The 27117-nt window shown below is 42.2% G+C and overlaps 1 protein-coding gene and 1 pseudogene across 4 annotated transcripts in view; both read left to right on the forward strand.

Moving 5' to 3' along the window:
- Positions 1-664: 664 nt before the first annotated feature.
- The window catches only part of BAZ1A (bromodomain adjacent to zinc finger domain 1A), an 83507-nt gene continuing 57054 nt past the window's right edge, over positions 665-27117 (forward strand). For 2 of the 4 annotated variants that reach the window (XM_055131499.1, XM_055131501.1), the window contains exons 1-2: positions 1080-1523; positions 14789-15067. In XM_055131499.1, the coding sequence (XP_054987474.1) occupies positions 1411-1523; positions 14789-15067 (392 nt within the window). In that variant the 5' untranslated portion in view covers positions 1080-1410. Of the gene's footprint in view, positions 802-1079; positions 1524-14788; positions 15068-27117 lie in introns of those variants that run through there. The other 2 variants (XM_055131498.1, XM_055131500.1) reach the window with 2 other exon arrangements.
- On the forward strand, positions 18980-19131 carry LOC129403934 (small nucleolar RNA SNORA72; annotated as a pseudogene).

The raw sequence follows: 27117 nt of genomic DNA on the forward strand, positions 1-27117 counted from the left end.
TCTAAGTATGAGTGAGAGCCGCTGTCAAAAATGGTATTTGCTTTTTCCGAAGAGCGTTTGCCCAAGCAAACCTGTAGACAAGAGAAATCCTAATTTTGAAGAAGCAACTCGCAAAAATAGTTTTCATTTCTTATTCCTCGTTCCTCTTCCCCCGTTTAAAATCGCGGTTAAATCATCCTTGGAGCCCTTTCCTCCTCGAGAAATCCAGGGTTGGTACCAGACTTGAAGATGAAGGCTTCACTTTGTTAGCTCTGTGTCTGCGAAACCCCATTTGCTGCCCCCTACCTCACCGCCCCCCCCCCCCGCCACACACACACACACACACACACACACACACACACACACACACACACACACACCCCGATCTTTTTGGCTGCTAATCTCAAACATGGAGGATGCTTCTGATTCTTCGCAAGGGGGTTGCTTCATTAATTAATAATGTAAGCTCTCTCCCAGGCTCTCGGCCGTCTCTTCCTGTATCAGTGACAGGCTGTAAAAGTCATCGAGCAGCCAATAAAAAGGTAGAAGCGAGAAGCGCAAAGCTCCTCCCAAAAGCTCTTCCTCCTCGGGAGCCGAAAGTAGATCAGAAACTTCCCAGGAGCTCGGGGAGGCGGGGAGGTGGCGGTGGGACGCGAGCCCCCCACGCGGAGCCAGGCCGTGGCAGCGGGCGACGCGGCCGGCGGCGGCGGCGCAGTGGCAGCGGCCAGCCGCGACCCCCAGGGAGGACAGAGGCGCCCCGGGAGCGTTGCCTTTGTAAGTGGAGACGGACGGTGGAGAAGTGGCCGTGAGCGTGGCCCGCAGGTGAGGGGGAGGCTTCTCGGGAGGTCACTCGGGAGGAGGGACGAGGAGGCGGGCGGGGGAACAAAGCGGAGCGGCGCCGGGGTCGGCGAGCCGGCGGCGGGAGCCCTCGCGGGCGTCGGGCCGGCCGGCGGCTCGCCGAGCACGTTGCGAGCCGGCGGCGGCGGCGGCGGAGGCGGCGGCGGGCTGGGAGCGGGCGCTGGGGGAGGGGGCCCTGCCGCCGCCGCCGCCGCCGCTCCCGCACCGCCCGCCGCGGGGCGTCCGGCCTCATTGTGAGCCGGCGGCGGGGCGTGCGGAGGTGGGGGCGCTGGGAGAGCCGGGCCCGCGGCCGTTCCCCTCCACCCCATCCCCCCCACCGCCCGGGGCTCCGCGGACCCCCGGCAGCGACCCGAGCGAGTGCGGCTCCCCGAGACAGCCGCGGCGCGTCCGTCACACAAAAGGCAGCGAGCTTCCCCGGCGCGCGGAGCGCTCAGCAGCAGCAGCAGCAGCCTCCTTACCGGCTTTATTATTTTTCAACCCCCCCCTCCCTTTTTTTCCCTCCAATTCTGCTTAGGGGAGCGGAGCGGAGCGCGCGGCCGAAGGTCGGGGGGAGCCCGCGGGGCGGAACGGGAGATGCCGCTGCTCCACCGAAAGCCGTTTGTGAGACAGCAGCCGCCCGCGGACCTGCGGCCGGACGAGGAAGTTTTCTACTGTAAAGTCACCAACGAGATCTTCCGCCACTACGAGTAAGGGCGGGCCGGGCCGGCGCGTGGGTGCGGGGGGTGCGGGGTGCGAGGGCTTTCCCCCCCCCTTTCCACCCCAGCGCCCTTTTGTCTCGCTCCCGTTCCTCGCCCGCGGCTGCTTGGCGGGGCCACTTGAAAGTGACGGGTGGCGGCGGACCCGCGTTTCGCGGCGCCCCGAGCCCACCCCACTGACTGCGCGGGGACCCGGGCTGGGGAGGGAGGGGGAGGTAGCCCGCCGCACCCCGCCCCGTCGCGGCGCGCGTGGGGTCGCACGGGCTGGGGGAGCGGCCGTGCCCGGAGGAGACAGGGGGTTCCCCCCCTCCACCGCTCGCCCGCCCTCTCGGGGCCGGCCGGCGGGTGCTCGGGTTCCGCGGGGAGCCGCGGCGGTGTCCGGGCAGCGGAAACTCCCCGCCTGGCCCCTCCCGCCGCGGCCACACGCGCACTCCGGGGCCAGTTCCGGGATCCCCGGCCGGCGGCCGAGGGGATCCCCTCTGCGCTGAGCGGCGCGGGACTGGCCGGCCCCCGGCCCGGGGAGGGAATCCCCGCTCCTGGAGGGCCAGAAACTGCCCGGCGTCTTTTATTTTTCTCGGTGTCCAGGGGGAGCCCGGGGTCGGAGCGACTTGGGAACTGGAGGGAATGAAGTGGACACTTGGGGGAGACGGAAAGGTGGAGCCGGGGGATGGGGGGGGGGGCGGTGCGGGGGAGCTCCCGCCGGCCGCGGGTCGTGGCGCCGGGACGCCGCGGCCGCCGGCGGCCTCAGTCTGGCGTGGCTAGGCCGCGCGGAGTGTGCGACGCGGGCCGCGCTCTGTCACCGCCTCTTCTTGGTGACTAACTCCGGGCCCGGGGGAACTCGGCGTCTCCGCCCCCGGGAGACCGGGCGAGGAAGACGTCGGGGCGGGGGCGGGGAGAGGGCGGGGAGGGGGGGAGCGAGCGCAGCCCGGGGCGCTCCGGGTTTTCACTTTCACGTCCCGGAGGCGGCTGGGGAGCTGGGGGAGGGGGTTCAGACAAGTTCAACTCCGGCCGCGCCGCTCTTTATCCCCCCCGCGCATGTGGGCCGCCTGACATGTGCCACTCGCTATTGTTTTGATAAGGAGTCGGCGCGGCGGCGGGTGCAAGTTTCCACCCCTTTACGTTTCTGCCCCGCGCCTGGTGGATTCCTCCCCCCCTCCCACACTCCAGCCTCCCCCTCCACCCAAAGATCGCCGGGTCCCGTGACCCCAAACGACGCGGGGGTGGGTGGCGGTGGGTATGATTTGGAGATCTCCGTTGAAACAGGCTCGCATCTCCAGGCGGGGGGAATCTCGAATCTCATCCCCGAAACTCTCCCGAGACTCGCTCTTTCTTGTGCTTCATCCTCTCGGGATGTCCACCGAGGCTGGCGGGGAAACTCCTTTTGTGGCTTCGGAGCCCAGCGTTGTAAAACCAGATCAATCATGCAGCAGGCACCTCTTCTCGGTGGGGGGAATGGGGAGGGGGTAGAGGAAGGGGAGGGCTTTAGGCAAACTCTGCACCTGTCTGAGAAACGGGCACTGGACTTAGAAAAGGCAGTTCTTGGAGCTTTTCTTTTAAGCCGAGGCGCTTTTTCTTCAGCTCTTGGGAAAGTTACGCACAAACATGTTATATCTGGAGAGGTTTTTCAGCAGACAGTACTTTTAAATAGGATTGCACATCTTACTCTGTTCCTGTACAGACTTGTTTTGTTACTCAAATTGAGTTCACTCTTGTAACTACTTAAGAGAATTTGGATTAGGTAGCTTGACAGGGATGGTATCCCCCCTCTTCTTTCCTATTTAAGTTAAAATTCTTGGCATTTCTGAAATTTAAAGTTCTGTATGCAAGAATGCCAACCAAATCGGAAACACGCTTAAGTTTTCAATTTGTGTTCTCTTTTGATATTAACAATTTTATTTTTTATTCCCAACTTTTATTGAGACTGTGATTTACAGTACTGTTAATGATAGAGTTTCATGCATACATTGACTATAAGCAGTTTTTTAAAGAGGCTCTTCTCACTTTTGAAGGGATAATGAAATGTCTGTTATACTTTTTTGAATAAAAAATGTACCTTTCATTTACTTTGGTTCTTGGATGATTCTAATCATAGAAAAATATTAAGAAACTGTCTTTTGTAAAATGTAAACTTTTAAAAGTTTAATGACTAGGGTTTTTGTTTTCCCTGTGCTGTTGTGTTTAGGTTTTTGGAAATTACAAGAGTTCAGGAAGGTGATTGCTTTGGGTGCAAGGATACTAGATCACTTTTCAGATACCCTGAAAAGTGCACAGCTAATAGGATTCTTAGGTATTAATTTTTATGACTTTTAATTGACAGTATTGGAAGACTTCCATTAATTGTTAAATTTTATATTACTTTGAGAATTACAAAAGGATCATTCATGAATATATGGTGGTCTGCAATATTGTGACTATCTGCTCCTGGCACTCATTGGAGAAGCTATGAAGGAAACCTGTTACACATTGATTAAGTCGTCATTGGCTTATGTGAATTTGTGGAAAAACTATGCTTTAATTTCATTATTTTGAATAACTTGAATTTTTCTGAAAACCACAATGTTTATCTGCTCAGTCAGATTTTTATTTATTAAATATAACTATTTCTAATTAGTCTCAAATAGATTTCTACACCTTTCATTGTTCACTTTCCAATTCAATACGAAGTAACTTTGTTTCTTAACTCTATTTAGTATAAGTTGCAGTGGTTCTACTATTTCGTTTTGTGTCCATCTTACTTCATATTTTAACCTAACACTTCCTCCTTTGTCCTTCTGAAGATCAGTGACAATCTTTCCATATTAGGTAGTGTAACATCTGTTATTGCACTTTTATCACAATGTATCTGTTGCCTCACATTTGTTCTTTTCTAAGAGCCTGGACTATTTGAGATAGGGACCCAGGACCAGCTTGGATCCTTAATGATTATGCAGTGCAAACTCCTTTATTTTGTTTGAACTGCATGCACTTTAATTGCTAACTCTTGTTTGACCTGCTTTCAAAAATAAAGAAGGCTTATTAAAATAGTATACTGTCTATAACTGCATAAGTTACAAGTGTATTATTAATCTCTTAAGAATTTATTTTGTAGTTTGGCTAGCTGACAATTTTGTTTTTAGTTTGACTGAATTGTTCAAAATGGAAGAATCAGGTCTGAGAAACAGAAATTCTAGAGATGTGTGGGATAGGAATGTGATTCCATGTGACATAATCTTCTAAATAAAATTATTTTTGTAGACACTTAGGTCCCTGAAATTGGAATGTATTTACCTGTTTTCTTTTCTTTTTGGGTCACACCCAGCGATACTCAGGGGTTACTCCTGGCTTTGCACTCAGGAATTACTCCTGGAACTTATGGGGACCATATGGGATGCCGGGAATCGAACCCAGGTCGGCCTTGTGCAAGGCAAATGCCCTACCCACTGTGCTATTGCTCCAGCCCCTATTTACCATTTTTAAGTAAAACTTTTCATTCAAGATTTAGGAATCTTTTTTACATAATTATGTTTTAACTTATCTTTTCCATTGAAAGGATTTTATCTAGGTTATAGGGCATCTCATTATCATTGTTCGTCAACTCATGTTAATTCATCTGTTAATAAATCTATAAATTTTAACAGATAAGGAAACTGGTGTTGGGGTAGAGAGAATAAATCAAAGATTAATGTCCAAATCTATATTATCTAGCAATTTAGTGGTTACTCATGAGTAAAAAGATTTTAGAGATTATGCTCTATTACATAGAGCTTATAATACAGAGTTCTTCTTAGTGTTTATCTATTTATTTTGGTTTTGGGGCCACACCTGGTGATACTGAGGGCTTACTCCTGGCTCTGTTCTCAGAGATCTCTCCTGGCAGGTTTGGGACCATTTGTGGTGCCCAGGATTGAACCCTGGTCTATCTGCTGTACTGTCTCTTCGGCCCATTCTTAGTATTTATTGCAATATGCAGAGGTTTGTGCCGAGAACACAGGGGTTTGCTTGGAATTCAAGCTGACAGCTTAGATCTTTGTGTTGGCACCATGCTCAACTATCCAATTTCTTTACCACACCTCTAAATTATTAAGCTCTCTATAGCAAGTGTACAACTCAATGCTATTAGTTCAGAATGAGGAAAAGTACCTTTCATAGTTTCCCAACATTATAGTTAGCTATGTGAAACATAAATATTATCCAAATTCATGTTGAGTATAGAATTTTCAAGGAGTATTGGATAATCTAGGTGGTGTCAATCTGCCACATAGCCCAGAGTTTTTGTTTTACTTTTTTTTTTACTTTGCAAGTTGCCTTTTTTTATGCATTCTTCAGATAGTATGTATATATAAATACCCATAAATATGGATATAGGTGTGTGTGCATAAATTTTGTCATAACAACTCACCAAGAAAAACTTAGTACCTCAGTTTCATGAATTGCCTATTTGATTTCTTCTAGTCTTTCATCAGCACTAAGTGCTAACTCACTTAGCTGCAGTCTGCTGGAGGGTAGATGGAATAAAGGTGGGTAGAGTAATGGTGGCCTTGATCACATGTGAGGGACTTAGCTGGGATGGTTTTTCTCTATGTGTGTATGCTTTTTCCCCAGCTTCACTGAGGTGTTGACAAATTTATGTATAAGTATAAAAATGGTTCAGTATACTGAAATGACTTTTCTTACCTTGCATTCTTTCATCCTCAGGAAGTTAGCCTGGATTGCTTCACATGTTGGTGTCAGGGTTCCTAAAAGGTTAGAATGAAAGTATCTCCAAGTGTCATTTAAAAAAATTTTTTTTTATCAATCTGACATGGATTTATTTCTCTTGGGCCTTCAGCTTTTTGTTTTGGCTTTTGAGTCACACCTGACAGTGCTCAAAGGTTACTCCTGGCTCTGCACTCAGAAATTAATCCTGGCAATGCTTAGGGGACCGCAGAGGATGCTGGGAGTCCTTGGAGATGGAACCTGGGTCAGGCATATGCAAAGCAAGTGCTCTGCATACTATACTATCTTTCCAGTCCCTCCAAAAGTCATTTCTGTATTATACTGACCCAAGCAAACCTCAATGCCATTTCAGATTCAAGAGATGGTAATATTCTTTGTAAAATTATTCAAATCATAGTATTATTATTATTATTATTATTATTATTATTATTATTATTTACTTTGTGGGGCACATCCCATGCAGGATTCAGGAAGCCCAGGGGCCCCTCACAGTAATTCTCAATGTACTGGGTCAGCAGTTCAGTGAGGGGGCCATGTAACCTTGAAGTAATACTTGGGCTTTGTAGTGCTGGAGTCATCTCAGAGGCACTTTTTGGGGTGAGGCACAGGTTCTAGACCACACTCAAGGATGCTCAGGAGCCCTCAAGGCTATCCCTGGCAGTGCTCACGGGCCAATGCAATCCATTCAGGGATTGAATCAGGGTGAACATTATGAGAGGCATGCACCTTAACCTTCTCTATTGTCTCTAATCCCCATAGTCTTATGTTTTTTTCTGTGTATGGGGGGTTGGGCGGGGGGGGGGAGAGGGGAGAGGCTCCCAAGCAATGCTTAGGAGACCTGGAAAAGCCCCCCTTGGTGATTCAAATAGTGAAGCTGAGATTCACGCATTTTCCTCTTTCCTTCTTATTCATGTGTGTGCTTTATCAAGATACACACAAAATATAATGTGATTTGTCAATGAGAATACATTTATTTGTTTTTGACACTGTACTTGGGAGAGTCCTTGGAGATGCTGAGATAATTTGTTCCTCTAATGAGAAGTGAATATATGTCTTCAACATTAGTGTCTTAATCTCATTTGTGTTACGTGAGCATAGAAAGTGGAGTTAATAACTGTAGATCAAATAGGAGATAATATCTGAGGTGTATCCTCAAATGTGGAGCTATCGGGAACACAAAATGGGAAATACAAAATTTAAGAACACAAAATGGGGAAGAAGAACATTCTAGGTAGAGAATGCTCTACAAATACTGTTAAACAGAGGGAGCTATATAAAAATGCAAAAAAAAAGTGTGAATTGGAGGATCACTTTTGCCCTTCAAAACATTAGGGACCAGGAGCTGGAGCGATAGTATAGCAGGTAGGGCATTTGCCTTGCATGCAGCTGACCCAAGTTCGATTTTCGGCATCCCATATGGTCCCCCAAGCACCGCCAGGAATGATTCCTGAGTGCAGAGCTCCAGGAGTAACCCCTTAGCATTAAAAAAAGCGGGGGGGGGGACCATACCCATCAGTACTGGGGACACCAGAACTGGTTTGTATGTTGGGGTAGGGATAGACAGGTGATACCAGGGTCCCAGCGAGGATCTCACACATGCAAGGGATATGCTTTACTACTGAATTGTATCTCCTGCCTTGCTATTAAGATATTTAGAATCCTCATTATTGCTTTCCACACTTTAGTGTCATCTGAAAATTTTAGGAACCTGCTTTAATGTTATTATCCAAGTTTGAGTTATAAATAAAGTATAAAGGAATAACATATATTCTTTATAAGGGCTGGAGTGATAGCACAGCGGGTAGGGCGTTCGCCTTTCACGTGGCCGACCCGGGTTCGATTCCTCTGCCCCTCTCAGAGAGCCTGGCAAGCTACCGAAAGTATCTCACCCAAACAGCAGAGCCTGGCAAGCTACCCATGGCGTATTCAATATGCCAAAAACAGTAACAAGTCTCACAATGAAGACGTTACTGGTTCCCGCTCAAGCAAATCGATGAACAAGGATGACAGTGACAGTGACAGTGATTCTTTATAAAACCAAATCTTGTATTTTGGTTATTTAACATTTTCTCTTTATTACTTGGGCTGGAGCGATATAGCACATGGTTGGGCCTTCGCCTTTCACGCGGCTGACCTGAGTTCGATTCCTCCGCCCCTCTCGGAGAGCCTGGCTAGCTACCGAGAGTATCGAGCCCGCGAGGCAGAAACTGGCAAGCTACCCATGCGTATTGGATATGCCAAAAACAGTAACAATAAGTCTCTCAATGAGAGACATTACTGGTGCCCGCTCGAACTTAAAAGTAAGTGTGGTTCCCATCTTACTGTTATTTTTCCCCCATACTATAAGGCATTTAAGTCTATCATGTCTATGATCACCTCATTTTCTGCTCATATACCCCATTAGTAAAGGAAATGCAAAGAATAATCCAGGTTATTTCCTAGGGATAATTATTTTTACCCCCCCCCACTTTCTTTTTGATGCTCAGCAGGTAATCCTGGCTCTGCACTCAGGAATTACTCTTGGTAATGCTAGGGGTGGAGACTGGGGATGTAACATATGGGATGCCAGGGATCACCCCTAGGTCAGCCCATGCAAGGCAAATACCCCTGCCTTCTCCTAAGAATAGTATCTTCCTTCCTTCCCTCCTTCCTTCCTTCCTTCCTTCCTTCCTTCCTTCCTTCCTTCCTTCCTTCCTTCCTTCCTTCCTTCCTTCCTTCCTTCCTTCCTTCCTTCCCTCCTTCCTTCCCTTCCATTCTTCCTTTCCTTCCTCCCTTGTTCCCTCCCTCCTTCTCTCCCTCCCTTCATTCTTTCCTCCCTTCTTTCTTTCCTTTTTCATAAAACAAGGTAGTTTGTGTTTTTTGTTTTACTGAAACTTACAAAGATGTGAGAGTATCGGAGGAGGTGAAGTGTGTTCAATGGAGAACACTGTCAGCAAAGAAATACAGAGACAAGAAAGGAGAGAACACAGGTTTGAAGAGCAAGTCCAAATTGCTTTCAGGAGCTTTTATACAGTTCTTCCAAATGGTTTTTCTCAAGTTTTACATAAAAATTAAAAATCAACCTAGATCTGGTCACAGGAAATCCTTGCGCTGTTGATGTTCTTCTCATATGTCTCATCCTTTCTACTGTTGATGATCTTTTCATAATCAGTGGGTTCTTCTGAGCTTTTCTAAATTTCTGAGCCATACTTTTATCTCTTGCACACCATCTGTCCATGTCAGGTGGGAAACTACTAGTTTTTAACCAATAACTTCATCTCTCAGTTAGAACTGATACGTGTAGTGTTGTTTTCTGTCCCTTACTCTTTTTGCTAAATTGTGCTCACTCTTATTTTTTCTATGTCTGATAATAGAGCTTTGGATCATAAAGTATGGTCATAAAGTATACTTCATTCACATTTATCTTCTGAATTGTATTTGTTTTCTGTTTTTGTCATTTTATTCTTAATTTTATTCTTCTGGAATTATTTTTCTTTTTATCGTGGTCACCTGCAGTGGTGGTGCTTGGGAGGGCCTAGAGGTTATTCCCCTCATGGGTGTGGGTCTTGACAGTTTGAGCTTAGGGGATCAACTGGAGCCACTCCCGGCAGAGCCCAGTGGTCAGTGTGTTCTACTGAAATGAGGTATCTCAGACTTTGGCTTTTAGTTTTCCTAGTACCCAACATTATGTTACTCTTAGTTCCTCAGCTTCTTCACTAGAAGTTAACTTTATATTAAAGTTATATTCTTACCATATTCTTACCATATTGAACCTGCTAACTTAAAAGTCATTTTTCCTTAAGAAATAAGCAAAGAAGTAGCTCTGTGGGTTGAGTGTATGCTTCATTTGCAAGAGGCTCAGGTTCAGTGCCCAGTAACACATGGTCTTCTGAACCCTGACAGGAGCAACCTCTGAGTCCAGACAGAGCTAGAATAGGTCCTACACACTATTGGGTTTGCCCGCCCCCCCAAAAAAAAAAGAAAAAAAAACTAAACAAAAATTGAGGAGAGAAATAATGATAATAAAAGACCTCAGACTTTCCTTAAAGGATTAGATCATCAATATTTCAGGCTTTTTAGATCCAGAGAATCTGTTACAGCTATCCAACTCTGTAGAGATAGTGAGAAAGCATTCACTGAGAGCACATAATATGTAGGTCATAGAAGAAAGCTATTCTCTCTAACATAGTATGAGTGCGATTGTTAAAGTAAATACCAAAAAAAAGGGATGCTGGATTGAACCTTTGTCGAATACTGTTACCCATCTCTGGTAGAAAATATTGAAGAAATATAATCACAAATTGGAGATATAATTTGTACTGATTTATATTTAAATTTATATTCATATAAAATATTACTTGATATGTTACAATTTTTTTAATAGGGTCACACCTGGCATCATGGTACTTAGAGATTACCATTACTAGCACACAACAGTGCTTTGGGGGTCCTGCAGTACCCAGAATCGAAAACAGGGACTCACACATAACAAGACTTGTGCTCTGCCTCTTTTAGCAATGCTGGCTAAATCGCCTCTTTTAGCAATGCCAGCATTTTATTTTCTTGCAAAATAATGCTGTAATCTATCCCCTCGAGTTTAGGGTTAGCAGAATTCTGTACATTTGAATGTGTATGATGGACAGCAGAATTACAAATTGAGGAGAAAGTGAAGAGGCCCCAAGAGATAGCAACATGCTGGGTGAGAAGTAGGGAAATTGCCCTTGGCCTTTCCCCTTGCTTTAAAATGGTCCCTACCGTCGTATGCCCCGCCTCCTTCCTCCTGGGGATAGATCTTTGTGCACAGCAGGGCTATAATGTAACAATCACTTTGTAGAGCAGATAGACAAAGGAAATGCACCGAGAAGTTGCAGACTTAGAAACCTGGGTGTAGGAGAAATCTCTCTCTCTCTCTCTCTCTCTCTCTCTCTCTCTCTCTCTCACACACACACACACACACACACATACACACACACACACACACACACACACATCTTTTGAACAACATTAAACTTTTACCACAACTCTCTACACAAACTATTTTCCTGCCATGGCACAAATAACTCCAAGACTCCCACATACTAATATGTTTTGATCAAAGTCGTGCTGTCCTATGTAGGTACCATTATGTCATGCAGGGGTTTTCAGAATTTGAAACGTGACTCATTCTTTAAATTAAGATGTATGCAATATTGTAAAATATATACTACTTCTTGAAAGTTTATGTGTAGTATATCTATATTTGAAATAAATTTTTAAAATACTAGGTTTAATTTAAATTACTAGAACTACAACATGTGAATATTATGTGTTAAGTGAATTTGAAGTTAAATCTTAATGTTTCCTGGGGAAAATATCAACTTTATGAGTAAGTAAACCATAAATTTAGACAGTGAAACTTAATACTTGTAAGCTCTATCCATTTAATTCTGTAGAATTAATAGCCACCTGTTGTGTATGCCTGTTACCTCTCAGCTAATAATTTATCTTTTTACTTCTAAAATCCAGATTATGTGAATCTTTTCTGGCATTCCTTTCTTCAGCTCTACCTTTCCTTTGGCTTAACTTTTAAGGCCACTGCCTCAAAAACTGCAAACTCAGAGGATATCTGCTTCTGTCTTCTGTCTTAATGTCTGATGTTTTAATGAGGTACATATATGACCCATTAGATCATCTGTGTACTGAATTTGAGTTACTTAACGACATGCAGACTTTTTATGTCGTCTTGTGTCAAAATATGATTTTTCTTTATTCACTCTCTTAAATTGCACTTTTATATGGTTCTATAGATAAATATGTAAATAAAATTAATATAATGGATAACCCCAATTCATCTCTGATCAGACTTATGGCAATAACCTACAGATTTACAAATCAGGAAGTAAACACATAGACATTTTACTGCTTTTTAGAATGATGGGAGAAGGAAGGGGGAGCTTTCAGGAAGGAAACATAATTATAATAATTAAGTTTTCATGTGGCTGACTTCAGTTCCATCTCCAGTGCTGCATATGGTTCCCTCAAGCACCACCAGGAGTCCAGCCTAAGCATAGAATCAAGGCGTAGCCCCAGAGCACTAGAGGGTATGGTCTAAAGAGCCCCCTCAAATTAAATGTATATTGATTAATGTGCAATTATTGAAAAGTAGACCAAAGCATAAAGGAGGGGAAAATATCTACCCTATCTTAATTCTTTGAGACAACTAATGGTAGTGCCTAGGACTTTTTTGATTTAAAAAAATTTAAAGAGGATTGCTCTTAAAGCCAGTGTTCTCCTTTGAACACATGTCTCATTTGCTTGGCTCTATTTCTTTACTTGCTTATTTCCACTCTGTAGAAGCCTGTGCCTTTCTCAAGCACGTACTTCTCTCTTTCTCTTTCCACAAGTCTTTCTAAATAAGTGTCAATAAAAACTATCTTGTTTTTTTAAAAAAAATTAGAGGAACTCAAGTACTGATCATAAAAATTCAAACAGTGAAGAAATATTTAAGATAATTCCTTCCTAGTTCCTCCTTTTCTCTGTAAGAAACATTTGTTTAGGGGCTGTAGTGATAGTACAGTGGGCGAGATGCTTGCCTTGCATGCGGCCAAGCTGGATTTGATCCCTGGCATCCCATGTGGTGCCCTGAGCACTACCAGGAGTGATTCCTGAGTGAAGAACCAGGAATAACCCCGGAGTATTTTGAAGTGTGACCCAAAAACAAAACAAAATTGTATATAATATTTGTAAGTACTATTTGTATACATGAGATTGTTTTCAGTGATTCAATTTTTTTTTTTTACTTACTAAATCTGATGTTAAGGTTTCTTGCATTTCATTTTACCTTTTCACTGTTAAATGTTATTAAAGATATGGCTTGATGTTTATAGACATAAGTTTGTAACTTGGGATTTAAAGTGCTGAATATGCTCCTAATGGTGATTCCCATCCAGCATTTTATGACACCCCAGTGCACCTAATTGTCTTACCTTGGGGCGGGGGGGGGGGGCACACAAATCTGTGTTCAGGAGCTACTCCTGGCTTTGAGCTCAGGAATCACTTCTTGCAAGTTTCTGGGGAACTGATGAAGTGCTGGGGATTGAATTCAGATTGGCCACGTGCAAGGCAAGCACCCTATCCACCATACTTTCTCTGGCCCCTCTAATTGTCATATTTTTAAACTCATTTTTATCTTCTAAAAAATTGATAAACCAGATTTATTTTCAAATATAGTTTTTATTTCAAAATGTCATTTTTATAAAGTTTATGAATTTCAGATTCACTTCACACCTCTTTTTTTGGAGTGATGGTTTGGCAGAGGTCACAGTATTTGGGCTATTCCTAGCTTAGTGCTTGGGATCACTCTCACTTATGGTACCGGTACCATGTGAATCTAGGGAGGGGATAAGTGCTGGGATCAGATTTGGGCATCACACTCAGGCTTCCTGCACACAAAACATGTGTCCAGCCACTTGAACTCTGTATCTGCCTCTTGCCTCACACCTCTAAATATATATAATTCTCATGACTCCCACTACCAAAAAGACACCTCCGTTTTCTTTTTCTTTCTGGTAGCCATAATAGTTGAGTTTTTTGTTTGTTGTTGTTGTTTTTTAAACAAGTTTAGAATTTACTTTTATTTTTTGCCAGTTCATTTCCTAGCATATGAGGGAAGCCATCTCATAATATCTTTTAGTTATTTTGCTTAGCATTAGCATTTCAAGATTCAGCTATTTTTTCCCAACAGGGCACATTTTTTTACAAAAAAATTTTGTAAAAATTTACAAAGTTTTATCTTTGTAAATGGCAGACAATCATTTCACCAATATCTCAAGATTTAAATTGATAGAGTTTTTAAAAATACATTATTGCTCAGATTAAGGAATTGTAGTTGTGCATAAAAGAACTGAGTAGAATGATCCCTCAGGTGTGTTTCTACACTGTAGCTGTTAACCTTGATTTTTGTGCTAAGATTCCAGAAATCTCTTGGTTTCTCTGTTATCTTCCTTTTCTATCTCTTTTTTTTCTTACCTTTTTTTTATTGACAAGTGAGACCATTATAATTGGCAATAGTCCCACTTGGTAACCTTTTGCTTTTAAAAAAATATAGGAGAGAATAAAATTGGAACTTCCTTAAAATTAGTATTGATATGTATTTTAAGGATTCTTAAACTGTTTAATGATTTTTTTTTCATTTTGTGAAATTCTGTAATTTCTTTAACCTTTCTGTTTAGATGCTTTAATGCCCCAGTTTTCATTATGTTAAAACTTTTCTTTCAGTAGATAAGTGCTTAAATTAACTCCAATGTTTTGACTCCCTTGAATAAAAAGCTTAAAAAATTAGGAGGAGAAAGAAAGATTAAGTTTACAATTTCAAAAGTAAAGAATTCGAGTTTAATTCTGGCTGAATATACCTTTTAAATTGCAAGATATAAATGCTTAGCTTTAAAGTATTTTTCCGTAGATTTGTATTATAACGTAAGGTGACTAGTAACAAACTTAGTGAATTCAATGATTATTTGTAAAATTTTTCAATAAAGGCACAGTCCTTTATAAACTATTAAAATGATAGTTAATGGATTTTTTGTTTTTTGTTTTTTAATCAGTGACTTTTTTGAACGAACCATTCTGTGCAACAGTCTTGTGTGGAGTTGTGCTGTGACGGGTAGACCTGGACTGACTTATCAGGAAGCACTTGAGTCAGAAAAAAAAGCAAGACAGAATCTTCAGAGTTTTCCAGAACCATTAATTATTCCAGTTTTATACTTGACCAACCTTACCCATCGTTCACGCTTGCATGAAATTTGTGATGATATTTTTGCATATATCAAGGATCGATATTTTGTTGAAGAAACTGTGGAAGTCATTAGGAACAATGGTGCAAGGTAAAGTAATTTTAATTTTTTTCTTTGATCAACATCTTTACATTACTCAGTTTAAAATGCACAAAATGGTAAACAGAATTTAACCTTTTTTTAACCTGCTAGCCATCACACAAATGGGATCATACATTTACACACACACACACACACACACACACACACACACACACACACTCCTCTTGGCCTTTTTAACACAGAAGATGACGAACTGTATTCTGTGCTTTTATGTAGAGCTAAACACCTTGAAGATCAATCCATTGTTATGTAAACCATCTTTTTTTTTTCTATTTTATAAGTTCCTTTCTATGGAAGTTCAGTCCTCATTTAAGAGTACAGAAAACCAAAGATATTTCTGATGCCCTCAAACATAATAAGCTAAATATATATCTTTCTTGCTGGGTTATAGTAGTTCCTTTGAAAAAATGAGTCTTATGTACTGTGCTAAGTTCTCTTTTGCCCAGATCATTAAAAATTGGATTTTTATATATGAATATTTAAAATAATATGTCACTGATAACTGCTAAGTTGAGGTGGCTCAAAGGAACAGCACGTGCTTTGCATGTGGGATCTTTGGGTTTAACCCCCAGCATCACCTGGGCCCCAATCATGGGGTCTGGCTGGATTAGTTTCCCTAGTACTTCCTGGTATGACACAGAAACAAATATTTTATTGGTGCTGTCCTGAAGGCCCTAAGCATTTGTGATTGGATAGTCATTGTATTTATAGTTATAGCCTTCATTTGCATTTAAAACTTTTACAACCTTGGACTGAAGAAGTAGTACAGCAGGTAAGATGTTTGCCTTGCACCCCATATGGTCCCCAATCCCACCAGGTATGATCTCTCAGTGAAGAACCAAGAGTTGGGACTGAGCACAGCAGGGTATGACCCCTACCCTATATAAAGAAAAAAAGCTTTATAGCTTCAGTTTTTGAGTTAGTGCTTAATTTTGAGATTTTTTTCCCCCTCCTCTTGATTTGGGTCCAGTTATTTTCTTTTTAAATCTTGAACTTTAGGAATCATAACTTTTTAAATTTAAAGACGTCAGATGATGTGTTAGTATATAAAAAGCAAGAGGTTTTGTTGTGTTTTTTGGGGGGGCTTCCCCACTTGTTTTTTGGGGTTGGTTTATGGTTTTTAGTTTTGTTTTTTTGGTTTTGGGGCTGCACTTGGTGTTCAGGGCTTATTCCTGTCTCTGCACTCAGGGATCACTACAGGAGGGCTCAGCTGACTATATGGGATGCCAGGGATTTGCCACATACCAGGCAAACACCCTACTTGCTGTACTATTGTTCCAGCCCACAAGAGATATTTGCATTAAAATCTAAAAATCTGGGGCTGGAGTGATAGCACAGCGGGTAGGGCATTTGCCTTGCACAAGGCCGACCCTGGTTTGATTCCCAGCATCCCAGGGTACCCCCTGGGCACCGCCAGGGGTAATTCCTGAGTGCATGAGCCAGGAGTAACCCCTGTGTATTACTGGGTGTGACCCAAAAAGAAAAAAAAATCTAAAAATCTGGGCCAGGGGCCAGAGTGATCATACAGCAGGTAGGATGCTTGCCTTGCACAAGGTCAACCGGGTTTAATCCGTGTCATTCTATATGGTCCCCCAAGTCCCTCAGAAGTGATCCTTGAGTGCAGAGCCAAGGTAAGTCCTAAGCACTGCTGGGTGTGACCCAAAATGCAAAAATAAATAAATACCTAGGCCAGGGGGATACATGGTATAGAACATGCCTAGCATGTATGAGGCCCTGACTTTGAAGCTTGGCACTGCATGTATCCCTGCTGCTGCACTGTTATGAGCCCTACTGGCCCCAAAAAAATCACTGGGGTGACTTTATTAAAATCATTTTTTAAACGTAAGTATTTTTCACCTCCGCCTCTCTCGGAGAGCCCGGCAAAGCTACCGAGAGTATCTTGCCTGCAGGGCAGAGCCTGGCAAGCTACCCGTGGCATATTCAATATGCCAAAAACATTAACAAGTCCCACAATCGAGACATTACTGGTGCCCGCTCAAGCAAATCGATGAGCAACAGGATGACAGTGACAGAGACAGTGACAAGTATTTTTTAATTTGATTCCAAAAATGTTACTGTTTTGCTTTTAATAATACAAACAACAAGAGGTAAAAATTGAAGGACTTTTCTTCATAGGTCTAGTAATTTTTAGGAAAGAAAAATTTAGAAAGAAGAGAATAATATGTCACCTGCAAGTGAATTGGGAATATAGGGGCTGGAGAGATTGTACAGTGGGCAAGGTGTGAGCTTGAATGCAGAGAACTCAGGACTTTTCTTCATAGGTCTAGTAATTTTTAGGAAAGAAAATTTTAGAAAGAAGAGAATAATATGTCACCTGCGAGTGTATTAGGAATATAGGGGCTGGAGAAATGGTACAGTGGGCAAGGTGCGAGCTTGAATGCAGAGAACTCAGGTTTGATCCATGCTACCCCATAAGGTCCCCTGAGTCCCTCTAGTAGTGTTCCCTGAGGACAGAGTCAGGGAACTCTGTGCCCTGAGCACAGCCAGATGTGGCCAAAAAAAATTAACAACAAAGAAAAGAAAGCCACTTAGAAAAGAAAAAGGATCACTATATTAATACTGGCTCTGGTTGTTATTTATTTTATGGTGACTGGGATCAAACCCAGGACCACCTCATATATGTAAGGCAAATATTGTACTGCCGTGCTACCCTCCCCTATCCTGTAAATACTGTTCTGGAGTGTGTTTTATGGTTTTTGTTTTGGGGTTTTTTTTCCTCATTTTTCTTGTGGTTTATGGTTTTGGTGATATATAAAGCTTTTTTTTTCTTTGCATGAACTTTCTCTACTTCCATAAGAATCTTCTGGGATTTATCCACATTTCTCAGCAGCTCAGCTTTAGCAAGAAGTTTTCCTATTTCTTCTTTTAATTCATGTACTTTTTCTGCCTTTGCAGAGAAAGTGTTGTCACCTAGCAGTTGGATAGAGAACTCAGTGACTGTATCAGTCATTTATTTCCTTCATCTATTTTCTTTTGGAGGGGTATGTCTAGCTGTGCTGGGTGGGAGTGGGGGGTGGGGGGTGGCATTCCCTGTAACACTTGGGGAACTATGTGGTACTAGGTTGAAACTTGAGCCTCTGCGTGCAAATTATGTGCTCCCACCCCTTTCGGAGTGATAGTACAAAGGTTACAGAGGTTAAGGTGCTTGCCTTGCATGTGGCTGACTCTGATTTGAATCTCTAGCACCATATATGAGGCCCTGAGCACCATCTCCAGATGTGGCCCCAAATTGGAGTGGTTGTGTGTGGTTCTTTTTTCTGTTGGGTATTCTATGGTACAGCAGAACCTCCTACCCCCGTGCCTGGCTGTCTTCACCAGGGCACCCTTGGAGGGGGGCGGGTTGAGTTTCCCTCCCCACCCAAAACATAGCCCCGGCAGCCTAAAACCTCCAGAACCCAGCCACAGCCATGCTCATGGTCACTCTTTTCACATTCAGACGAGCCTCATGCATGAAGGAACCGACAGAGGAACCTAGGTGTGCAGGACCCATGGCTGAGATCTCCAAGCCTGCTCGGATCGGGACTGGGCTTCCTCCACCCAGATCCCCTGTTTTCCAGTAGCTTGGCAGTCACACCCACAAACTGCCCCGGGCGCCATGTAATCTCATCAATGGCCAAGATCCAGAGACTATAAAACATAGCTCCCAGAAGAGAGGGATGCAGAATCTGGCATGGCAGAGCCTGGCAATCTACCTGTGGCATATTGGATATGCCCAAAACAGTAACAATAATGGTCGTCATTCCCCTGACCCTGAACGTGACAGGGATGAATGAAGATGTTACTAGTGCCCACTCGAGCAAATCAATGAACAAGGGGACGACAGTGATACAGTGATATAAAACTTTATATTTTGATGTATATACCAAAAGGAATAAGACACTGCAAATATTATCATTGTTCTGATTTTGTAATAATCGGGGTAGGCTAAACATTTGCATGTGTCCATGCATGTGTAAGTAAGATCACACTTGTGTCCTCAGACCTAGTTCTTTACCTACCTAGGTCTGAGCTTAGAAATGGCTGAGATCTCCAAGCCTGCTTGGATCAGGACTGGGCCTCCTCCATCCAGATCCCCGGTTTTCCAGTAGCTTGGCAGTCACACCCTCAAACTGCCTCCGGCACCATGTAATCTCATCAATGGCCAAGATCCAGAGACTATAAAACAAAGCTCCCAGGATGAGAGCGATGTAGAATCTCACACAGCAGAGCCTGGCAAGCTACCTATGGTGTATTCAATATGCCTAAAACAGTAATAATAATGGGCTTCATTCCCCTGACCCTGAACGTGACAGGGACAAATGAAGATGTGACTGGCCCCTGCTCGAGCAAATTGATGAGCAACAGGATGACGGGTGATACAGGTGAAATCATAACTAAAATGCGTTACCATTGAGAGCAGTAAGGGAATAATTAAATATGCCGAGGAGGAGCCAGAATGGGCATAAGAGGTGTAAGTGAGAAACATTGTTTGATTCTTTGGGGACCACACCCAGCTGTGCTCAGGGATTACTCCTGGTTCTGCACTTGGGGATCGCTCTTGGGGATCTTATATGGTCTCACAATTCCTATTTCTAGTCACAGAATTTCCTCATTGTCATCACCAAGTTACTTTTTCTCTTTTTTTTTGTTGGTGGTGAACCTAATAATCTGATATTTCCAAAAGAAAAGAAGTGAAGTTACTTGGGATAGTTCTTGTTTCTTTGGAATTTTTAGAGTGGAACCATCTTCTTAAATATACATGGTGTTTGACTAGAATGTTCTTAAACTAAGTCTGGGCTGGTATAACTGGAACTGAATTGTCTTGCATCCTCTAACATAGCCTTACTCATATGCCCTAGGCCTCAGACTTGGGTTACTTTTCACCGACCTCTCACCTCTCAGAGTGCTAATCCACACATGCTCCCAAGGTCAAACATGGGTCCAGAAGAAAGAGATGACAGGCTCCAACCAGTGTGCAGATATGTTTTTCAAGCCCTAGCATGCCGTGTTTGGCTAGTATTCCATTGCTCACAGCAAGTCTCATCAACAAGTCCAGAGTTAATGTGACAGGAGATCTAGGGGGTGTGATTCAATGAGGATTGTACTGCAACAATCTGTAGACCAGTCATTATTTGTTAGGATCCCAAGGTACTGCCAGGCACAAAAAGTACTCACTAGATGTTAAGGAAATGTAAGGTCAGACAGCTGAGTTCAACCATCTGGTTTGTAAACAGTTCCTAATTTTCCTAATTTTATAGCACTGTTCTTGAGAGTATGCTATATGTTATCTTAGGAAGACAATGACAGTATTGGTTTTGAAAGGTTTTTTCTTTACATGCCAGACACAGTTCTAAGCTTTGTATGTAACTATCTTATGTAGTTACTACAATAACTATGTGTGATAGGTGTTCAGCACATTCATTTTACATTTGAAAAACTCATGAGGTTAAGTTCATTAAAATTTTCCCAGGGTCACACAAACAAGTGAAGTTTTGGAGAAGAATACATACATGTAAAAAAAAGTACTAAAAGTGTAATTAAGAAATAAGAGGTGAATGATCGCCCTCTATCTACTTTTACTTTTCACTTGGGTATTTCATAGTTTTTGATAAGTGTCAAAACATAAGACTATTGCATCTGTGTGGCTAGGTTCAAACTTTTTATAATTCGCTCAAAGAGTGAGCTAGGTTATATTTAAAGGTTGACAACTTCTAATCATCAGTTTGAAGGGAAATAGCTCCAGTATTTAAATACATTCCCCTTCTATTTAAATTCTTAACCATAGTACATGTCACAGGGTGACATAATTATTTTACTTCTGTACTTAATTTTTCCTTTCATATACTTTGTAGATGAAAGTATGCTACCTAGTGGCTATAAGAAGTGACTGCAGGCATGGAGGAGGTGACAAAGTTTTGGTTTTGTTTTTAATTTGTTCTATCTCTTTGGAACAGTTTCCAAGGATGAAAAAAAAATTACAATCTTCTTTATTGAAGCTGATAGGATTTATTCTTAGTACTTAAAACATATACAAAGTCAAATTTTGTGATTGGTTTAGTTAAGGGTTAGGTACTCAGTATTCTTGAACTTCTTGGGAAGTTGATTAAGTAATAAAAGACTTGCATTTAAGTACAAGAGGGAGAAATGCATCAATAGAAAATATTCAGATATCCATCAGTACTATAAAAACAGAACTCTTTTGGGGGGCTGGAGTACAGCAGGTAGAGTGTTTGCCTTGCACGTGGCCTACCTGGGTTTGATCCCTGACATCCCATATGGTCCCCCACAACCACTGCAAGGAATAATTCCTGAGTGCCGAACCAGGAGCAACCCCTGAGCATTGCTGGGTGTGACCCCAAAAGCAAAATAAATAAAATAACTCTTTTTTAAAAAAGTGTATTGACTTACTGTGAGTTACCAAGTTACAGAGTTATTCATGAATAATTTTTAGGTGTACATGATTAAACACCAATCCCTTCACTAGAGTCCCCTGCCCTCCACCAGTGTCCCCAGTTTCCCTCCCACCACCCCAGCTGACCTCTGGCAGGTACTTTTTACCTTTTAGTTTTCCCCTTTAAGACACTGGTTTGCAATACTGTTACTGAAAACATTATCATGCATATCACTTTACCACCTTTCAGCACCCAGTTCCCATCCAGATTGACCACTTTCCCCTATCATTGTCATAGTGGTCCTTTTCCTGTCCTAAATCCCCTCCTGCCACTGTGGCAAACTTTCTACAAAAGTCCATTTCTCCTGCTTACTAACGTGCCCTGGCTCTGCACTCAGGAATCATTCCTGGCAGTGCTCAAGGGACCATATGGGGGATGGGAATGAACATGATCGATTTATGTGCAAGGCAAACTTCCTAATCCTCTGTACTATCTAGCCCCAAAATTCTGTGGGGTTAGTTTGTTTGGTTGGTTGGTTGGTTGGTTGGTTGGTTGGTTGGTTGGTTGGTTTAGTTTTTCGGGCCATGATCAGTGGTGCCCAAGGTTTACCTCTGGCTCTGTACTTAGGGATTACTCCTGGCTGTTTGGGAGACCAGATGAGGTGCCAAAGATTGAACCAGGGCTGGCCATGTGCATAGCAAGTGCTCTACCTACTGTGCTATCACTTTGGCCAGCAGCCCCAAAATTCTATCTTTAAAAACTATACATACAAGTTTGTGTGCTTAAGATAAGTGATATGTGTGAAAAACCAATAAAGAACTGAGTAAGATAAGAGAGCTCTTAGCTAGTGTGCATATATTTGATAGTGTCAATAATATTCAAATTGAATGAAAATTACTGTAAAACAGGTAAATTTTGTGATTGGTCATTAAATGGCTGTTTACATTTTTTCGTTATTTGTTTATCAAGATAAACTGGAGGACTGAGGAGATAGTACCAGGGTTTGGGTGTATGCTTTGCATGAATCCAGCCTGGTTCATCCCCAGTGCCACCTGGCCTCCTGAGCATTGCCAAGTGTGCCCCTGGAGGTTCTTGAGTATCACATCCTCAGGCCCTGACATGGAAGCACAGCCGTGTTATTTGGCTCAGGCCCCCCCAAAAAAAAAAAAATTAAGTTTGAATCTTTTTACCTCTGCCTCTGGTCATTTATTCTGTCAATATCTTGATTTTTGTTGTTACTAATTTTTTTTTTAATTTGAGGGGCTGGTACAGGAGGGTTATATACTTACTTACCTTGCACACAACTAACCTGGGTTGGATCCCCAGCACCCTATATGGTCTCTTGAGCTCCACCCACAGTAATCCCTGAGCACAGAGCCAAGAGTAAGCCTTGAGCACCCCAGGTCTGATCCAAAAAACATTGTTCCCCAGTGGGTAAGGATGATACATAGTGAAGGATAGAATTGGACTTTTAATAGTAAACCACTTTGTTGTTTTTGGCCACACCTAGTGGTGCTCAGGAGCTATTCCTGTTTCTGTGCTCAAAAGTGACCCCTGCAGTCACTTCTGAGCTCAAGACCATATATGATGCTGGGCATGGGACAGCTGCCTACAAGGCAATTGCTTTATCCCATATACTATCTTTTCAGCCCTTTTAGTGCTAAAACTAATATAGTACATAGGTGCATTGAATTTTATTTTATTTGGAAGACGGGGTTGGGACCACACCCAGTTGTGTTCAGGGCTTACTCCTGATTCTGTGTTCAGGTGTTACACATGTTTGACTTTTAATGAATAGCATTTAAAATTTATGTAATATTACAATGGAATGTTACTTCAGTTAAGAAAGCAAATTTTGTTCAGCCTTTCTGGAAAATAGAATGAATATTCCTTAAACAAACAAACAAAAACTCAACAACTAGGAATCGAGCTTCCATTGACCCAGAAATTCCACTTCTTGATATATATCCCAAGGGCCCAAAATGGAGAAAAGACATTGATACCCCTATGTTTCTTGCAGCATGGTTCACATTAGCCAGAATCTGGAAACAACCCTAGTGTCTGTCCAAGAATAGATGACTGGGTAAAGAAACTGGTATGTTGCAACATATGTTGCAGTAAGGTTTGGTTAGACAGTCTGAGGCATTTAAGATATGCACAAGAAAGAAATACGTTTTGTGGGAGGATTACAAACTGTCTCCGGAGTTGTGCTGTGGCGTGCAGGAGAGCAGCCTGTTCAGCCCCCTTTTATTAATAAGCTTAATGTTCTAACCAATGATATTCAGCCATATAGGCAGAATATGCAAATTAACTTAGTCAACGGAAACAGGATCAAAGTCAGTTACTTAACCGGAAGTATAGTCCAGTAATAGTAACAGAAAAACAATGTTTACATCCAAGCCTAGCTAGGCCTGAGATTATGGGGTGTTGTACACCAACAGTGGTACATATACATAATGGAATATTACTCAGCTATAAGAAAAAATAAGATGCAATTTCCTTCTACATGGATGAAACTGGAGCGTATCATGCTGAATGAAGTTAGTCAGAGGGAGAGGGAGAGAGACTGACAGAGTGTCTCTTTCATAAGCAGCATATAAAGAAACATAATGGTGGAATAATGAATGCCAAAGAAAATGAAAGAACAATTAAAAGAACGCAAGAACTGGTCTTCAGTACAAAACATGCCATCTGGTGGGGATTGGGGGAGAGTACAGGGTGGACTACAACTATAGAGGAGAAAGTGTTCAAGCAAGAGATGTTACTGAAAGGTGGTAAAGTGTTATGCGTGGAACCTTATCACTATAGAACTATAAACCACAATGCAAAAACATAAAAACATTAAAAAAAAATAGTGTGTCTCATAGAGGCAGACTGGTGGTTGTGAGGCAAAAGGGATGGAAGATTGTGGGGAGGGCATTGGTGGAGGGAAATAGATACTGGTGAAGGGATTGTTGTTGAAACGTGGTCTGCCTGAAACCAGATCGTAAACTTTGTGATTTCACAGTGACCAAATAAAGTTAACAACCAAAAAAAAAAAAAAGAGAGAGATTTTTATTGTCTCTAAAGATAATAAAAAATATTATTTATAGAAGAATGTGAGACTGCAGGGAGTAATGACTAATTTTAATTATATGTAATTTATTTAAATTTTTTTAATTAAAGCAGCATGATTTGTAAAGTTATTCATTGTTGAGTTTCAGGCATACAATGTTCCAGCACCAGTCTCACCACCAGTGTCAACATCCTTCCACCGGTGGCCCTAGGTTTCCTCCCACCCCAGCCTGCTTCCTTAACAGACACATTTTTTCAATTTGGTTATTGTAGTTTGGATCCCATGCTTTCAATGTTAACTAGGTCTGTGAATGAGAGTTCCTTATTCACCATATCTCCACCAGCAAAGATTGTTCCCAGTTGGTGGTTTTGGTGTGTTTTTGTTTCTTTTTTTCTTGTTTTTTTTTTTTTTTTGCCACACCCAGTGGTACTCAGGGCTAAGTTCTGGCTTTTCACTCAGGGAACATTCCTGAAGAGAATTATAGTACTTTATGGGGTACCAGGAATTGGACCCGGACTGGCTCCATGCAACGAGAGCACTCTATTCATTGTACTATCTCTCCAGCTCCTGTTCCCTCCCTCCTTTTTTTTGATATGTGCCATTCTCACTGGTGTGAAAGATCTCATTGTCATCTTGATTTAGAGTTCCCTGATAATATTTGATGATGAGTGCTTTTTCATGTCCCTATTGGTCATCTCTGTCTTCTTCAGAGAAGTGTCTCTTCATTCTGCCTTGCATTTTTTGGTAATTTTTGGACTTTTTGTGCTGTTGATCTTTGTATCTTAGACATCAACCCTTTATTTGATGTATTGAATGCAAGTTTTCTCCCATTCAGTTGGATGTATTTTAGTTTTATCTTTTTATTTATGTATTTGTTTTTGGGTCACACCTAACAATGCTCAAGGGTTACTCCTGACTCTGTGCTCAGGATTCACTCCTGGGTGGTGCTTGGTGGGCCATATGGGATGCTGGGGATGAAAACTGGGATGATCACGCACAAAGCAAGTGCCCTACCTGCTGTATTATTTCTCCAGCCCCTATCTTTTAGTTTTAGCTGATGATTCTTTGTCATGCAGAAACTGTTAAATTTGGTGCACTCCCTGGACTGGAGCAATAGAACAGCGGGTAGGGCATTTGCCTTGCACACGGCCAAACTGGGTTCGATTCCCAGCATCCCATATGGTCCTCTGAGCACCGCCAAGGGTGATTCCTGAGTGCAGAGCCAGGAGTAACCCCTGTGCATCGCCAGGTATGATCCAAAAAGCAAAAAAAAAAAAAAAGAAAAGAAAAATTGGTGCACTCCGTTAATTTTGATTCTGTTGTCTTTGGCACTAAGATCATATTGTTGAAAATACTTTTGAGAGCCAAGTCTTGGAGTGTTCTGCCTATTTTGTTTTTTCCTAATGACCATTTCCACCATCACAACTTTTGGTTTGTTTTTGTTTTTGTTTTTGGTGGTAGTGTTTTTTGGTTGGTTTGGTTTGTTTTTTTAAGCACGATAGTTTTTTTATTAAAACATTTAGAAAAAATGTGAGGGGAGAGAAAGTGAGAAGTACTTGCTTGAGAAAGAACCCAGGCTACTTCAGAGTGGAAATAAAGGAAGAAACAGAGGAGCAAGTGAGATACACGTTCAAGGGAGAACACAGGCTTGAAGAGCAAGCCCCATCATGGCTTTGGACATTCACCTAGACTCAGCCAGCAAAGCCTGTCTCTTTCTAATATGAATAACCTTGTCATAGGCTCACTGAAGAGCTTCCTTCATCACCTCATGGAACCCTGAAAAATATGATCCCTGGAGGTAATGTCTAGGTCTTTCAAAAGTGGGTCCATTTTATTATTTTCCTATTTTTTGTAGTTCATGATACTAAATTATAGAACCTTTTTTTTTTATCATTGGACTACATAATTTCCTAACAGGTTCTTATATGAGTTCCTGTAGCTGTTCCTCTTTAGAAATACTGGTTTATTTCTATCAGCCAGTGTTGTAAGTCAGCCTGCTGTTCTGTTGACACCATTTTCTTGGCTATTGAGTTTTCTTAAACTTTACTGATAACAGCACAAAACCTTTTGATTGCCATTTGGTAAAAATGACAAATTTTACTATTTTAATCATTTTTAGTATATAATTCATTGTCATTAAGTACATTCAGAGTATTGTGTAATCATCACTGCTATTTTCAGAACTCTTTCATCATCCCAAACAAAACCTGATTAGGCATTAACTCACCATTTCTCCTTTACTTCCCCCAGCCCCTGGTAACCTTTACTCTACTTCCTGTCTTTGAATTTTCCTAGTCTAGACATTTCATATAAATGGATTTTTAGAATATTTGTCCTTTGGAATTTGGTTTATATAGTGTTTCATTTTATTCTTTGTGGTTGCCAGAGCTCAAACCCAGAGCCTTATCCTGTTCTCTAACACTGAGCCACATTTTTGATTCCTAAGTATAATGGTTTTAAAGTTCCTAGTTGAGGGCCAAAGAGATAGTACGGGGGACCACCTCATATGTGACTAATGCCAATTTGATCCAGAGCATTGCTGGATGTCAACTCCCCACACCCACAAAAAAAAGTTCTTGTAGTGTAAATCT

This window comes from Sorex araneus, chromosome 3, assembly GCF_027595985.1.
Source record: "Sorex araneus isolate mSorAra2 chromosome 3, mSorAra2.pri, whole genome shotgun sequence".
NCBI lineage: Eukaryota > Metazoa > Chordata > Mammalia > Eulipotyphla > Soricidae > Sorex > Sorex araneus.